Source organism: Sus scrofa, chromosome 11 (assembly GCF_000003025.6).
Source record: "Sus scrofa isolate TJ Tabasco breed Duroc chromosome 11, Sscrofa11.1, whole genome shotgun sequence".
Lineage (NCBI taxonomy): Eukaryota > Metazoa > Chordata > Mammalia > Artiodactyla > Suidae > Sus > Sus scrofa.
The window spans coordinates 76,647,423-76,664,716 of NC_010453.5; the positions used below are offsets into that span (position 1 = coordinate 76,647,423).

Consider the following 17,294-nt stretch of genomic DNA (forward strand, 5'->3'; position numbering starts at 1 on the left):
GAAGTTAAATACAGATGCTTTCGGGGGTAATTCTTATCTCCTCTGCCTTGTCCCTGCACACAAAGCAATTTTAGGAGGAAAACCCCACGGAAGAGGAGCCCTGAGACGGCATCTTTCATGGGGTACACCCATCTCCAGCCCTCACAACCCAGGATAGAAAGTCAATTCTAAAGAGCAGTTTGAAAGCACAGCGGCAGAGTTGCAGCCCCCAAACAGAGACACTTTATCAGACTGGTCAGCTTTCTCCATAGCCACACTCACAAAACACCTTCTCGGATCTCCCAAACGAGATGAGGAATCAGACGCACGTTTTCACCTGCTGCGGACTCCCTGCAGACCCGGAGGCGCACATCGGAGTGGAAATCTAAGGCGGGCTCGCTTTTTAATTGGCTCCGCCTCTGACACCCGCCCTCCATCCCAATCCTACTGTAAACAACCATGAAAGGGCTGGAACCAAACCTCCTTCCAAACACCAAACACTACCCCGGCGACCCCCAAGTGACTCCGCTTCAGCACAACTAACGGAGCTTTTCCACGCAGACCCCAAGGAGCTGGCGGTGGAAACGCAGCCACCTCTGAAAGTCAGAGCAGCACCAGTGGGGACCCAGGAAGTTCATTTCCCATGTCATCCTTCAAGAGATGCTTTGCGTCCATCAGTCATGCTCGGAAAGGGCCCTTCCCGCCTGTGAACTCTGTACTTATGGGCATTGGAAACCCACGTCTGCATGTGCCATGAGTTAAATAAAAGTGATGTTCCTTCTGAGTTTCCCCATGGTCCATTTCTGGCTCCACAGAAGATGCTCTTTCAGCTTCCACCTCAATTAAGGCGACCTGCTCGTCTTCCCTGTTTGACTGCTCCTCCCTGTGCTCACGTTCCTTGACCAGAAACCCATTTAGCCTGCGGTCCTTTTTATTTTTTTCTCAAATGTGGTTTTGGCACCATGGATCAATTGGAGGTGTCTATTTTGCTTAAAAAGCCCTTTTCCATCCTAAGAGGGTGTTCACCGTAGCACCCACATCATCTTGGGGAAAAAAACAACAGTGGCCAAGGCCATCTTTCATCTTTGCTCAGCTACCATGGAACATACAACCTGCTGTTTTGGTTCCAGAATCCTGAATCCTACAGGGTGAAAGGAATTTTATTCGGCTGGGAAATCTGAAACAAAACAAGCCAAATCAGGCCTCTTACTAAACTTATCTCTTGCAGTTTAAACTGTTCTCTCCTCTGAAAAGGTCATTCTGTCACACATGGATCACGTTTCTGCACGTATCTGCTTTATCATAAAGGCCTTGATGCCTGCAGGCCTGAAGGCGCAAACTCCAGCTCCTTCCTCCCCCTCCAGCCAGAAACCCACTCCCAGGCCACTCCTCGATCCAGTCCAGGTTTTTGCCGCCTACTCGGTCAGAAGCAGTAAAAGGTGTTATGTTCTCAGGCTGTTTTTCTGATGAGAATCAGATTTCAGCAAAATGTACTTTCATGCTCAGTATGGCACATACCCATTGGTGTGCGTTTGGATTCCTTTCCCACTCAAAGCTGGCGAGGCTGGCGTGTTTGTCTGGTCTGTGTCTCGGATGGCAGCGAACCGGCCTTCAACTCCCAGACACACCAGCAATTTTTCAGAGGCACCTGTAGGGCTCAACGAACTCCAAGCCAAGTGACCTTGAGCTGAGCATCATTGTTTGGGGGACATATTCTGACATCTTCTGATGGACTTAACTAGACGTGCTGAGAGCACACTCCTGACAGGTCTCTGTCACTTTCCATCTTTTGTTCTGTTTCCTCTATACCAGCGTCTCCTCTGTTACACTAAGAATGACAGGGTATTATTCACCCTACGGCTATCACTTTAAACCCCACAGACACTAGGAAACATAGGCTGGATTTCCATGGCATCGGATGGGTCCATTCACTTCCAGAACAAAAGGGATAAGGATCCCCAGGCCAGCTTGGCCATCACCTTGTAAGCCTTGCAGACCGTCGACCTCAGGCCAGCATCTGAGCCCTGCTCCCTCCTCTGTGCCCTGTGTCCCCACAGAACCTCTATCTTACCAGCAACCCTGCACAGAAGCAGCTACACATTAAAGAAGAAACTCTTGAACACCCACCCACCCAGCCCACTTCGACCTCAGCATTCAAACACCCCCAGGTGCAAAGCAAGCACTTCTCTCCTCCGGGATATTGGATGAGAAAGTGAACAGTACGGAGCCCCATCCAACGGGGGTCCCTAAAAAGACGTTATCTTCTCACCGGCTGCTCTGAAGCACAGACTCCCATCACCCGGGCAACCGAAAAATGCCGCTGCCTGGGCTCCGCCCGACCGCTCGGGGCTGACCCCACAGCTCATTTCTCAGACCTCCCTGGGGGCTCCGACTGAGGCAGGTACTGCCACCAGCGGCGCTGGCACGACCTGCGGCTTCTTAGGAACGCACCCAGTGGGCCACACATCCCAGACCCACTGCATCGGAACCGCCCCCAGCCCCGCCATCCCGACCTCAGCAAACGCTCCCGGTGGCTCGAGTTTGAGAAGCACTGCTTTGAAGCACCCTGTTTAAGCAGCGTTACCAGCCCAGCCCCTCGGGAGGAAAAGCACGTCGCCCAAGGAAAGGTCCCGATCTAGTGCAAGTGTAGACTTTAGAAGGTTAACCGTTCCCTGCAGCGACCACCAACATGGACGCCCCTTTCCTAAACAACCTGCAGGCCCTCGGGTTGTTTTGACCAACTTGGAGGCTCAGCGAGAATCAGCCGGCCGGGCTCCAGGAAAACAAAGACAAAAGGCAAGGCTGTAGCCTGGAAGCTGCGGCAACTTCGGGTCCCTGCCCGGCAGAAGTTTGCCGCCTCTCAGATCTGGAAGAGGCCCTGGGCCACCTCACCGGGTGGCCGAGCCAGGAGGCCGCCTGGTGTTACGGGAGGGGAGGAGGCAGGGGCTGTGGCAGAGGAGACACGCGTTGGGCCAAAGCAAACTCAGTCTCCTGAGCCTGAAGATGCACATTCAACTCCAAGACGACCTGAGCGCTCTTGGCAAGGTCTGTGGGGAAAGAGAGCTGACGTCTGGCCAAAGGCAAAACAGCACCAGAAACCTGCGCCAGTACTTTGGCATTTAGGTCAAGGTACCAAAGAAGGTAACAGACGCGAAGCCCAGCGGCCCTCAGCGCCCACCCTCTGCCACCCGCCAGGGGCCTCACCTTTCACAGCCGTGGCCTCTTTCAGGTGATGAGTCAGGAAGTCGATGCTGGCGTAGGTGTTGGCGGAGGACAGGGTGCCGGGGCTGGGCCCCCCGCACACCCCGCCGGTGCTGCCGCCCCCCACGGCGCTGATGAGACCCCCGAGGCTACGGGTCCGGCCCCAGGCGCTCTTGTCTCCGGCCTGCGGGTGCGGATGCTGCGGCGGGGCTGGCGACAGCCCGGGCTCGTCCCTCACGTCGATGGCGATGTAGTTGAGGCCGTTCTGGAAGCCGGCGGAGGTCTCCCGGCGCATGGGCGAGCCGCTGCCCCCCGGGCAGCCGACCAAGGCCCCCCCGGCTGACCCGAGGTCCACGGCCGCGCCTGGTGGGGGAGCGGTGGCTGCAACTGGCGCGGCGACGTGGGGGGCTCGTCGCCCCCACCCAGGACGCCGCCGCTGCCCCCTTCGCTGCTTTTCCTGAGAGAGACGTTTTCCACAGAGGCCGAGTTGTGGCGCTTGGGGTTGTGGGCGAAGGACGGGGACACGGGTGTCACAGTGGTGGTCGACGAGAAGGTCTCGGAGCTGTGGCGGCGGCGGCCCCCCTGTGGGTCCGCGCGGATGACCTTGGCCCCCCGGTGCGGGTCGGGGGGCTGGCTGGCCTGCAGAAAGGCCTCGACCCCGGACACCTGATCCATGAGACTCAGCCTCTTCAGGCCGGACACCGGGCTGGTCACGCGGGCACCTTCGGGCTTCGGGGGCGCCGCGATGGGTTGCGGCGGGGTGGCAGCCACGCCGAAGGCCATCTCGGTGTAGTCACCGTTCTCCGCCGTCTCCGAGGACGAAGCGGAGGCAGCGCTGGGGCCCTGGGGGGTGGGTGCTGGAGGCAGGCGGTACAGCTCCCCGGGCGGGGGTGGCGGGGGCACCGGCTGCAGGGCCGAGGAAGGGGCTGCGGGGCGCGGGGGCAGCGGCGGGTAGGCGGAGGCCTCGGGGGACAGGAGGGCATCCAGGGAGCCCACCGGATGCCCGCCCTGGGGGCCCGGCTGGGGTGACTTGGGCGAGCTGAAGTCGAGGTTCATGTAGTCGGAGAGCGGGGAGCGCTGCCGGCTGTCGCCGCTCGTGCCCGGGGTGCCCGAGCCCAGGGACGAGGCCGGGCTGCTGGCGGACAGCAGCGACGACGACGAGGCGGCCGAGGCCAGCAGCGGGGGCGCGGGCGGCGACAGGCGCGCACCCGCCTCGCCGAAGTCAATGTTGATGTACTCGCCGGGACTCTTGGGCTCCGGCGGCAGCGGGTACTCGTGTGTGCTGGGCAGCGTCTGCAGCCCTTCCAGCGACAGGCGCGTGGGCCGCACGGCCCGGCAGCGCTGGCTCAGGAAGCCCTCCGGGCGCCCGCTGCCCACGCCACTGGGCCTCCCCGGCGAAGGCACGGAGGGATGGGGTGGCTGGGTGTGGCCGCCGCCACCTGCCGCGGCCCCGAAGGCGCCGTCCAGCTGCGTGGACCCTGTGGACCCCGGGCCGGCCGGAGGCTCCAGCCTCTCCTCCTCCAGGATGCGCCCCACGGGGGAGCTCATGAGCACGTACTGGTCGTTGTCCCCGTTGCAGGTGTAGGGGGCCTTGTAGGAGCGGGGCAGGGAGCTGTAGCAGTAGCCGGGGACGCCCCGGAGCATCTCCCCGCCGCCGTGCAGGGCAGCCGCGAAGAAGTCAGGCGGGGTGCCCGGGGCACCCACGTCGCTGGGGGACATGTTGAGATAGTCCCCGTTGGAAAGCAGCTTGCCATCAGCGTTCTCCATGGACAGCTTGGAGCCGCACCACATGCGCATATACCCGCTGTCCTCCGGGGAGCTCTCGGCCGGGGAGCTGGCCTTGTAGCTGCTGCCCCCACTCCCCGGAAAGGCCCTGCTGGCTGCAGAAGTGGGCGTGGGCACCGCCGCCCCTGTGGGGGGCACGGCCGCTGCAGTGGCCCGTGGCTGCAGGATCTGCTTCGGGGCCGACACGCTGGTGGGGCTCATGGGCATGTAGTCGTCACTCTTGCAGCTCCCACTGCCACCACCCATGAGGGCCACGCCAGGGGTCATGGGCATGTAGCCGTCATCCGTGCCCAGGTTACTGCTGGAGCTCCGGTGCGACCCAATCTCGATGTCGCCGTAGTCTTCGGGGTAGGGGTGGTAGGCCACTTTGGGAGAGGACACGGGGCAGGACGGGCAGAGACGGCCCGAGCTGCCAGAGAAGGTGGCCCGCATCAAGGTGTATTCATCCAGGGATGCGGAGGAGGGCTGGGGCACCGGCCGCTGCCGGGCAGGTGTGGTCAGGGAGTAAGTCCTCTTTCTCAGCCCTCTATCCAAGTCCTGGGCCCCGTCCCCGGATACCCTGCGGTAGGGGCGCCCACAGTGGCTCAGAGGCCGGTCCATGGTCATGTACCCGTACAGCTCGCCCCCGCTGACGTCCCTGGCCGGGGGAGTCTCGGCGATGGATTCGGGCGTGTTGCTCCTGTGGCTGCAGAAGGCTCTCAGGTCCCCAGGGCTAGAGCCATACTCATCCAGGGACATAAAGCCAGGGTCGCTGGGGGAGCCCGAAGCCGAGGCGCTGCCGCTGGAGGGTCGCTGAGGGTGCAGGGGATGCTGCAGGTGCGGGTGTGGGCCGGGAGGTGGCGGGTAGGAGCCCGAGCCATGCCCGCTGCTGGACGACAGGCTGCCCGGGCTGGTGGCGGCCGGGGGCGAGTGCGCCACGGGCATGGACATGGAGCGGCTGTGTTGCAGAGCGCCCCCTGCCGGCGCCAGCGTCACTTTGCTGGCGCGGCCGCCGCAGCCGCCGCTCAGGGTGTGCGAGCGGCTCAGGGGCGCGCGCACAGGCCCTGGGCTCAGGGGGCTCCCCGACACCGACACCGGCCTCCCGCCTGCCGCCCCGGCCCCCGCAGCCGCGCCGCCGTCGCCCTCGCTGGCCGTGCGAACCCGGCACGAGCTGCACTTGGCCGCCGGCGGGGTGGCGGCCAGGCTGTCCGTGCGCGAGCGGCGCACCAGGCCAGTCTGGCTGGGGGGCAGGTTGACCAGGTGGTGGTGGCGGCGCGCGCCGGGGACGCTGATGGGGTGCGTGGCTGACGAGCCGGACGACTGGCTCTTGCTGCGCGGCCGGAACTCGAAGAGCTCCTTGAGCGCCTTCATGGCCTCCAGGATGGTCTCGTGGATGTTCTGGGCCACCACCGAGTCGTCCGCCTGCATCCACAGCTCTCCCGGGCCCGTGACGGCCGAGCGGCCCACCTCGATGAAGAAGAAGCTGTCCGAGTGGCCGCAGCGGCGGATGTTCATGAGCTGCAGGGTCACCGACGGCTGCTCGCAGTTGAGCTTCACGAAGCCGATGGTGCGCGCCGACAGGCACAGGCGGTACACGCCCGTCAGGTTCTTGCTCTGGCCCAGGCCCTTGGGCTTCAGGTTCACCTGCCACACCTCGCGGTAGGCGGCCGTGGCGGGCGCCACCAGCCCGTAGCTGTCATCGGCCGCCGCGGCGCCGGCCGAGCCGCCCAGGGCGCCGGGCAGGGAGGCGCTGCAGGACGCGGCGGTGGCGGCGGCGGGGGGCGCGTCGCCGGCGCTCGCGCGGCCCTCGCTGACCAGGTCGGTGAGCGCGCGGTACCAGCCCTCCTGCTCCTGCTCGTTCTCGGCCGCTACGGCAAAGTACTCGTCCTTGGTGTAGAGGGCGATCAGGTACTTGTGCTTGGCGTCAGCGCGCTTGTTGATGTTCAGGCAGCAGTCGAGCGCGATGACCCGCTTCGGGGCGCCCGCCTTGCTCCGCCACTTCTTCTCGCTCTCGTAGTACTCGAGCCGCGGCGGCTGCGGCGCCGACCCCCCACCCGCTGTCGCCGTCGCCTCGTCGCCGCCCGCGCCGGGCCCGCGCAGCACGAAGAAGCGCTTGTGGCCGTGCTTCTGCTTGCGCAGGTAGCCGCACTTGCGCACGCTGTGGTTGTTGTTGTTGTTGTTGTTGTTGAGGTTGGGGCCGTCGCCGCCCGCCGGCCCGGGGGGCCCGTGCAGCGGCGGGCTCGCCATCGCCGGCGATTCAGGCCCCGCCGCCCGGCCGGGCTTGGAGGGGCTGGAGGGAGCGGAGGGGGCGCGGGCGGGAGCGGCTCCCTCCCCCCCCTGCTCGCCCGCCCGAGCCCGCGTCCCTCGGGCCCAGGAGGTGGAGAAGGTTCGGGGAGGCCCGCGGGGGCCGGCACCGCGCGGTGGCGCAGCGCCCTCCGCGCTCCGGGGCCCCAGAGGATGACCAACGCGGGCGGTGGCCGCCCCCTGGCCCGGCTGCCCGCGGCCGCTTCCTCCTGGGCTCTCGGGCGGCGCCTGGGGACTCGCTGGCTGGGCCGAGAGTCGGGGTCCCCGAGCCGTGGGGCCGAGCCTTAAGGCGCGCGCGGCCGCACCGGTCCCGCCGCTGCGCCGCGCTCCGCGGTGCCGGGGTGTGCCCGGGTACTCGGGGTCCGCGCCGCCGCCGGGGTTGGTGCTGCTGCTGCTGCCAACGGCGACCCGGGCTCGTCGCGGTCCCCGCCGCACAGTGAGTAACACATCGCGCACCGAGTGACTGAACTAAGAAGAGCAAAACAACATGTGACTCGGCGTTACGCAGGCACACACTGCGCGGCCGCCCCGCCCCGCCGCCCGCATTGGCGCCGCGCCCCCGGACGGACGGCGCGTGCGGCCAATGGGCGCCGGGCGCGGGGGGGGCGGGCCGCGCGCCCCCGCCCCGCCCCCCTTTCTCCCGGGGCCGCGTTTCCCGCCGTCCCCTCCCCCTCCCGCGGAGGCCGGGGCCCGGGGCGGGGTGGGGGCCGGCCCGAGCCTCATTAATCAGAGGCTCGTTGGGGATGCCGGCGGAGGAGATGCCACCCAGGGCGGGAAAAGGGGCGCGCGGGAGGGGCGGGGGCCGGCCGCCGCGCGGAGGGCCCTGCCCTCCCGCCTTTGACTCAATTAATTGGGCTCGAAGCTTCCGCCGGGGAGGGGACCGGGGGAGGGAACACTGTAGGGGGTGGGCGCCTGCGGAGATCAGGGGCCGAGACCGCGGACCTGGGCTTGGTGCAGGGGAGGCGGAGGTAGCACCCCACTCGGGCCCCGCATCGCCCCGCCGCCGCCCCATTTGCTGGGGGCCAAGAAGGGGCAGTGAACTTGGCTGCCCTCTCGGAACCACCTTCCCCCAACACACACTTCGGCCAGCAGATCCCGCGCCCAGGCTCGGGGTGGGGGCGCGCCTTGGCGGGTTTGCGCCTGGGTGGTTCCCGGGTGCCCGGCCCCGGCTTGTTTACGAGCATCACATTAGTCCGTCACCGGTGAGCTCTGGATCGGCAGCAGCTTCGGTGCCCCTTCCTGGAAGGAGAGTCGGGGTGCGGGAGGGGGCGCGGATGCGGCGCCCTCTACCCCAGGCCGCGCTGGCGGCGGCCGCTGGCGGGATCCCACCCGCTCAGGGGCGCCCTTCCCCCGCACCCGGTCGTGGGCTCTTTCCGGGGCGTCATCAGCGCCATTCACTTGTCAGGTTCTCGGGAAGTTGAAATCGGCTGTTGGGGATGTAATAGGAGAAAGAGAAGGAGGACGAGCGGGCGTGGAGAACTGCAGTTTCCATAGTGCCGGGAAGAGGGCGGGCTCCAGCGAGCACACAGCCCCGGGAGCCGGGTCCCCGCCGCGGGTGCCCTCCTCCCGCCCGACCCTCGGCACCGCGTGGGGGAGGCGCAGGAGCGGGCGGCTGCAGACCTGCGCGCGCTTAGCCCGCAGTCTGCGCCGCGTGGAATACGCCCTTGAAGAAGTGCTTCGAGTGTTTACATCTACGTGGCTTTTGTGACTTTCAAAGTCGATTACAAATGAGGACTCACCCGGTACAATCGCATCTCCCAAATAACAGTGAGGGCTACTGGTGAGAGGGGGAGTTCTTGGGTTCGGATCCAGGCAGGCTCCAGATCCTGCAGAAACTAAGAAGGCTAAACACAAAAGCCCTTACTTTTTTTTTTTTTTTTTAATTATGTGCCTTCATGAAATAGTTTGAAACAACAGTGTTGGTTAATTTTTATAAGTCCTGGAAGTTTGCCTTTAAATGTCCTCTATACTTTATAAAAGTCTTTATGTTAAATGGGATGAAGCCCTACATTAAAAAAAATGATTTAAGATTGTAATTTTTTGAAAGGATGATCTATATATTTAACATGGTTGTAAAAATGGGACTTAAAAATTCTACCAGTTAATTCTATGGGTCAGGAGATCCCTACTTACAGAAAGATCATAGCATTTTTGTTTGTTAGGTATACAAGTTATGATTATTGATGAGTAATATAAGCAGGAATAATCAATGACAAATACCATCATAGAACTATAGAGAGGTATATTTAAACTTGATCCTTCATTTTTAACCACGCTTTAAAAAATACTTTTAGGAGTGCTGCTTTAAGTGTGTGTGTATATCTCTGTGTGTGTTTCTGTGTGTGGGTGTGTATGATTGTGTGTGCGTTGAGGGCACCACCCTTATGATCATTGCACTTTGGTTTTGTATTCTTTTTAGATCTTGTTGCCCTTTGGATGGGAACAGCTGTTGCCTAGCGATCTGTCCAATCAGAGAGGAGAGATGGGGGATTCTTATCTGGGCACTTGAAGAAAATGTGGCCTGGTCTCATCCACTTTGTGACGATTTGCAGTAGGTGGGCCTGCCTACACAGTCAGAAACTCTAACTAGCAGAGGGCGCTGGTAGGGGCGACTTCTCTTCAGCATCATGCCAGAGTAATTTCTTCTGAGAAAGTATTTCTCTTTGATTTGGGCTTTTGATACAAAATTAAGTTTCCAAATAGTCCCTGAATATGTATTTGCTATGCCCATTGGAAGGTAACAAGTCCGTCTTGGGTTTGTTTTTTCCCTTGGAGCTGTTCTGGTGTAGGACGCCAAGGTTCAAGTTCAGGTGTCAAGCCCTCCTGAGGCAGTAGGCATTTCCTCCATGAGCTACAGCCTCAGTCAATGGTTAGGGGGCAGACAGGGTGGGGTGAAGTGTTATCACCTCCATGGGGGCGTCTCATGCATCTAGATCCCAAATCTGCAGCAAAACTGCAAGCTCATTGTCATTCTGAAATCCTAGGACCTCTAACTACAAGTGTGGGAACACAGTTTCCATTCGCATTAGGAAGTCAGTCCATGAAACCAGCAGAAAGGAACTCCGTAGTTAGAAGTACCCCATCCTCTTCCTCAGCAAAGGAACTGGTTCTCTTTCCCCCTGTCGATTGCCAAATACGCTATTTATTTATTTAAAGCTTGTTTCTCACCTTGTGATTTTCCAGCTGTTCTCCCAGACTTTTCCAGCAAGTCAGCCATTAACATCTGCCAACCTGCTCTCCACACAGGGCTGGGTGCTTCTTGTGTGGCCTGTTGCCAACAAGAGCCTGGATGAAATTTTTTCTCATGGTCCAAGATCTTTCTCTTTCCTTTCATGGGTAATAAAATCGTCATCTCTTTCAGCAAGGAGTGTTTTGTGTTTGTTGGTTTTAACACAGAATCTACACAAGGATGCTTTTACTAAAACAGAAAGTTCTTTCTGGAATAATTTAATTACCTCTCGTGATGTTGTCAATTTCATAAAAATGCATCACAAAGTTATAATATAAAAAACAGTCCTACAAATAATAGCAATGATAAGAGGAACCACCATCAAGTCTCTTCTCTGTTTCTGTAAGACTCGTACATTCTGGTGCTTGAGAACCCTTTTTTTTCTCTCTTAACCCTGTAGCTGTTTGAAAATATTTTCTATCTGAATGAACTCTTACCTACAGACCCACTAAGCAGATCTTCAAGTGGAATATTATATGACCAGCCAGAACAGCTTGAATTTAAAATGCATTTTAGGAGTGCACAGTTGAACGTCAGAGGTTTATGGCCGCAGCCTTTAGAAAGATTTCACTGTATTAAGTAATGTATTTCAATTGCTCATTTAATAAAGTTCCCTGTGTGTAATGAAGGAATGCTGCAGACAAGCTTTTCCTCATTTAGGATTCCTACAGCAGCTTCCTGAACTTGAGCAGCTAGTTTTTTCTCACAAATAGATTTGCTAATATGTTTCAACTGAAATTTCACAAGGATTTTGTAACATGTCAGCTCTGTGCAACAGAATGATTTACATGAAAGAATGTAACTGCTGTTTGGGTCATTTACTGTCCATGGATGGCTTTGAGAGTGCTCAAAAAAAAAAAAAATTGGATTTGTTCATATATTGTATTAGTTTTTTGAAAAGTTGTAAAGTATCTATTTTGCTCATTAAAACTACTGATGTATTTTAAATAGCCCTTTTCTTAAATGCTCATTTGAGGAAGAGGGATCTTCTAAAACAAATTTCTTATGAGCATATATGCCAGAGCAAACGGCTATAACACGTAAAATAAGAATTATTCTGAACAGTGTGTGAATTGAATTAATTCAGTTTAGAAAAATTCTCATTTCTGAAGTAGGCAGCAGTACAGCTATTCCAATATTCAAAATATTTTCATTTTAAATAGAATTATGTTGAAGAAATATTTTCACAGAAACAACTAATTGCATAGTGACTGTAGTTAGTAACCCAAAATTCTTAGTTGCCCCTGAATTCTGTTGTATTTGAATTTTGAGAGCATATTTCTACATTAAAACAACAGCAACAACTTCTTCCCCTAAAGACATTCTACAATGAAGTAAAAATGTCACATTCCCAACCGTGTAATATTACTGAATCATTTAAAAAAAAATAGCGTTTCTTCTGAAAACAGCCCTTTTCCTTGGAATTCTTGGCCTTGAAATATAATATCCTCACGTTTTGCATGACTGAATTGATGCCTTGTGTGGGGCTCGCTCTTAATGTTCTAGCTGTGCCTAAAACGTTGTTTGCTGTGTTTGTTTTTTCAAGTCGGAGCAGAACAAAAGTGTCTGCTTCTCAATACGCCGTTCAGGAGCAGATGACATTAAAAAAAAAAAAAAAAAAGCCTCTAAAATGACACAGCTCTATTTTCTGGGAGGGGAGGGGGGATGAGCCGTGAGGCCAGCTGGGAGTGTCCTTGAACAAATGTTACGAAGGGGAAAGATCAGCCACAGTTCATTGATCCCACTGTTTGTTCTCGGAGCAAGCTTGCACCCTGTTTTTGCAAACTGCTCAAGAGGTAAATAGGACTCGAGCGCCCCCCCCCCCCCCGCCCCAGCTTTTTGCCAGATGCTGTGGCGTTTTGTGGAACCGGACAGCAGAGACCTTGCACTTTTCTGCCGTGGTCACGGGCTGTTTCTAGGCTTGCCTTTCAGTCTGTTTTCTAGAGTTGTTTTGAAATCCAACCTAAAGATAAGAGAGGAAATATGACCCACCCTTGTGAATGCTGCCACCAACTGGCAATGCTTCTTCCCAAGGCAGGGCCGGCTCCTGTGCCAGTTGTCACAACCAGGGTGGTGCCTGCTCTTGTAGGAAGCTGGTCCCAACCTCCCCTACCTTTGCTCTGCCCACAGTTTTAAATACGTCGCTAGAAACGATCTGAGATGAAACAAAGAAATAGCAACAGGGAGTGACTAGGGGCAACGTCAGACGACAAATGAGGAATGACTCTCCTCATAAATTTAAGATTTTGGGGGGTGATTATCAAATTAATATGTTCTCATTTTCTGCTACACTTTATGTCTCAATTTGTGTCTTTATTTACCAAGAACAGCCATTGTATAAAAATATATATCCATTTCCATTTAAGATTTTAGAAAAGGACCTAGCCAACACATTAAAAATAAGAATCAGAGCAGGGTTATTTTGGAAATTATCCCAGAGCAAACCTAAGGGTGACAATTGAAATCTCCTTTCCTTACAAGCAAATTTTTGGTTGGATTTCTCCACTAACAAGACCTATCAGTCCCAAATGTTCTTAGAATAAGCCCAAGTCATCTTGAGAGATAGTGAAAAGTAAAACTTGAAAAAGCATAGAGGAAAGAAAATATATTTTCACAATGATAAATAACATTGTTAAAGCTCCAAATAACAAATAACAGGTGTCAAATGTCGCTATCTCGTGGATTAAAATAATTTGAATGTATGAGCTCATGGCTCGTTTATCAGCGCTAAATGTGTAAATGACATCATTTCCGTAATTGTTTTAACCTCGAATTTTAGGATGCCCATGTTGGAGATATTAAAGTTAGTAGTGGTATCTGAGCTAAGTTATCTAAACAGGGTAAAGGCATCAGAAGACATTATTTGCTGCCAACCATGTTCTTCAAGTACTTTTGCTGTGGATGAAAGAGAAAAAAAAAAAAAAAAGCAGGACCTAGACTAGCAATAATAATGCTAATACTACAATAACAAGAACAGCTAGTGAGAGCTGTTTATCAGTATATTTACTTGTTAATGGCATCTGACTCTCATCAATCTATGGGGTAAATAGAAAAAAATGTCCCATGATGCCAAAATTACAAATACATACTTCTGACACACGTGAGAGTCCAGTTAGCTCTGGTAATGCCCCTTCTGGGTAATCTTTGGTAACCTGTCCTATGAGCCCACACACAGTGTGTAAGGATGACGCGCTCTTTATATGTGTGTGCGATACTTTTTGCATCACTTAGAACACACATGATGTCAACTAGACTGAAGTAACGTGAGGAAAGAGGGATTCATGAGGTTCACAAGAAAATAAACCGAGTGACAACACGTGAAATTAAAGTAGATGCCCCTTAGCGCCATTTCCCGCTGGCTGTTGAATGTCCAGTGCAGATTTCAGTTCAGAAAAACACCTTCTGAGAATCACCGGAAGGCGCACACCAGCCTGCACTTCGTGTTTTCTAGTTCTTCATTAAACGTCAGCCTCTGAGCTTGCTGAAAGAGGGAAAAATTAGAGGTACATATTGAAAAATGTTTGAAATTTTACTTTACCCCAAGGATGTCTTTTTAGGGAGTCAGTAGTGAGAATTTCTAATCCATATTTGCACTGCTATTAAACGGCCCAGAGGAAATGAAATATATTGACATTTGGAGATGGCATGATTCTGCTTTTATTTTGACAACTGTGTCCCTGATTTTAAAACTTCTACACACACTACACGGGCACTCCACTTTCAAAATGGCAACCACGTCCCTCACAATATAAAAAGGAAGTTAATATGCAGGCTATCATTAGGCATGGTTACTGAAAGTCACATTATTTTTCAGTTATAGAATAATAGAAAAGGAGGATTATCCCTTATTTTTCAGATGAATTTATATCTTCCTCCATTCAAAATATAAAAAGCACCAAACATCAAATTACTCAGCCTACGTTAAGTATCTGTTTAAGCATCAAGCATTTTAGGAATTATCTAGAACATAGGTTTTTGCCCCTTTGGTTTCCTGTCTAAAGAACTATGTTCCATCAGAGATTTATGTTTGAGAAATATCTTTTCCCTTGTATCTTTTGTTGCAATATGCACACATACAATTCAGAAACAAAATTGTTACGTGTCATTACAACTATCCTTTGGCGTTTTTCCTACTGCTGTATTTTAATTCCTCGTGTTGGCATTTTAGCCTCTTCTTCTTAACGATATGTGGTAGAGACAGTGGTTTTCACCTTATTCCCAGGAAGTTTCACGAAGCATCTCACATCGGGTAACACTCGGGAAAATTCCAGGAAAAGGCACTATGCAGATAGAGTAAGAAAACCAGAGCTGAGCTTCATCTTGGTTGCAGGGAGCTGCTTCACGATTCAAAATGTGTTTGCGCTTCCAAGAAAGAAAGAGAATACACGGGAACACGTAAACGGTAAATTGGGCAACATGAACGTTCGTCTTGTTTTAAATGACATTTTATTTTATTTTCTTGATGTTAGGCGTACGCAGTTCACGCTGACAGCCATTTGCAGGTGATCCTGAGCTGTGGATGGCTTCCCACCTTCTCTCACAAGAACGTCTGTCCTGTCCTCGTTCCATGTTCAGTGAGAGTTAACAACACCTTTTGAAATAAGAGGGAAGCCCCCGTCCTTCATTTCCAAAGGTAAAATGTTTCCTAACGGTAACTACACTATTTGCTGCTGCGCCTCACTTCTACGTTCCATTGTTTTAAAAACATCCTTAAGCAGGTTCCCTTTTCTCTCTTCCAGGGGATGTTTGCGTCCCTAGCTAAGGTCAGAGGGAAGGACCCCATTCTGTCTTCCCCGTTTGCTTCGGATGCAGGTCCCAGCTGCGGCTGGGTTGCAGTGTCAAACGGAACATGATGAAAACATCTCAGCGATGATAACAAAGCGCCCATCTCGCAAACAAGGCGCGTCCATTTAAAAGAGATGCGGGGTGCCTCACCCCTGTGCTTGCCTCTCATGTTATCAGCTAAACACTCCGAGGGGAATGAAAATAGTAAAAAAAAAAAAAAAAAAGTCTCCAAATGTCATTTCATGAAAACGCGTTTTAACTAGTCAGACATTGGTAATCCTATTTAGTCTATTTTTAAGTTAATTTTTAAGTCGATGTTTCAGACAAGGGAGCCTTAAGCGCTATCATGCAGACGGTGTGAGGAACTATTGGCTTGGAGGGGATCTTAGTAGATGGCTCCCAGTTATGTTATCTGTTGATAAATTCGTTCTAATTCAATAACATATTTGCTTCTATCAACTTGATCAACACTTAAGCCTCTTCCTTGTGCTAAGACACGGTGTGTGGTCCTGTTGGCAGCAAAATGCAAACCTAAAGCAGCCGCCCAGCTGTGCCGTCGGACGGACAGCCTCCCGCCAGTGTCTCTGGTCCCACCCCTCTTGCTGGGTAAGTGAAATGTACAAGCCCCTGGCTCCGTTTTACCCAAAAGCCATTTCTAGGTATTGTGTTTGCAGCAACCGCTGAAAGGGATAATGTGGTGGCTGGCTCCCTTCAGGACCAACAGCAGGCTTGCTTATTTCCTGCTACAAAAGAGGTAGCTTCCTGAGCCTGGTGCACCAGCTACGACAGCCCCCCACAGAGACAGCCCTGGGACTCTCCATGTCACCCCCATGGTGCCTGGGGGACCAGAGGGCCAAGGCAGGTCTTGCTGTGGCACAAGTCTCTGACCTCAGAAGCTCACGTCCTTTGCCAGTGAGCACGTCACAGTGACAGGCTAACTGATGAGCTCGTAGGGAAAAGGCATGAACTTTCAGCCCCAGACGGTGTCCCAGGAAGCTCACAGCCTTGAGGAGGATGAGCCAGAATGGCCACAGCCAAAGCCAGTGGTATTCACGGTCAAAGTACATCCAGCTTCGGGTGAAGCTGGTGTTTTCTAAAGTTGGCATTTGATTTCCTTTCTGGAGAAGACAGACGATTCCATAAATGATGTTGGCATAACTGCAAAATATACCTGAAGACCATAAAGCTGAATCCCTGTCTCCCTCCACTAAAATGCCAGGTGAACCAAGGATTTAAATATTAAAACACAAAACCTTAAAACTTAGGAGAAAAGGAAAGGAATATTGACACATTTAGCTTTCGGAAATAGAATTCAGTGGAGAAAAGAAAAGTACAACAAAGTCGGGAATTGCCAGTGTGGCAAAGGGGGTTAAGGATCCAGCGTTGTCCCTGCAGTGGCTCAGGTTACTGCAGAGGCGTGGGTTTCATTCTTGGCCCAGGAACTTCCATGTGCTGTGGCTGTGGCCAAAAAACAAAAACCAAAAATGACAAAATGCAGAGCACAAACTGGGAAGAAATCACAGGCCGGTATCACAGATGAAGTGCTAATATGTATTTATTTAATACCTTAAAGCCTCCGGTAATGTTATAAAGGGGCCACAAAGGTATAAAAATGGTGAAGGGGGAGTTCCTGGTGGCTCAGTGGGCTAAGGATCCAGCTTTGCCATTGCTGTGGCTCAAGTCACTGCTCTGGCATAGGTCGATCCCTGGCCCGGAAACTTCTGCATGCCACCCACACAGCCAAAAAAAAAATGGGTCAAGGATCTGAACACAAAGGTCAGAGTGATGAAAGTAGGTGCAAGAAAGTGGTAAGCCTATAAAAGCTTTTGCTTAACGTTTCTCATAATAAGAAAAACGCAAATTAAAACCACAGAGTGGTACAATCGTTCACGTATCAGATTGGCACCGATTGAGATGTTGGCTAACACAGCGTGTTTGCCAGAATGTCAGGAAAGCTTCTCACACAGGCTGCTGGCCGTACAGATGGAAACGGCATCCTTGCAGGGCCTCTGACGGTCTCTACCAAAGTGAC

The 17,294-nt window shown here is 53.8% G+C and overlaps 1 protein-coding gene and 1 long non-coding RNA gene across 2 annotated transcripts in view; one reads left to right on the forward strand and one right to left on the reverse strand.

Annotated features, from left to right (window-relative positions):
• Positions 1-7,217, reverse strand: part of IRS2 (insulin receptor substrate 2) — a 28,482-nt gene extending 21,265 nt beyond the window's left edge. Inside the window, 2 exon segments of the mRNA XM_021065907.1 lie at positions 3,184-3,508; positions 3,511-7,217. Coding sequence (XP_020921566.1) covers positions 3,184-3,508; positions 3,511-7,191 — 4,006 coding nt within the window. The 5' untranslated portion in view covers positions 7,192-7,217.
• Positions 7,989-15,486, forward strand: LOC110255859. The gene is made up of 2 exons (XR_002336770.1): positions 7,989-15,110; positions 15,217-15,486. It is a non-coding gene; the product is annotated as an uncharacterized LOC110255859 (long non-coding RNA).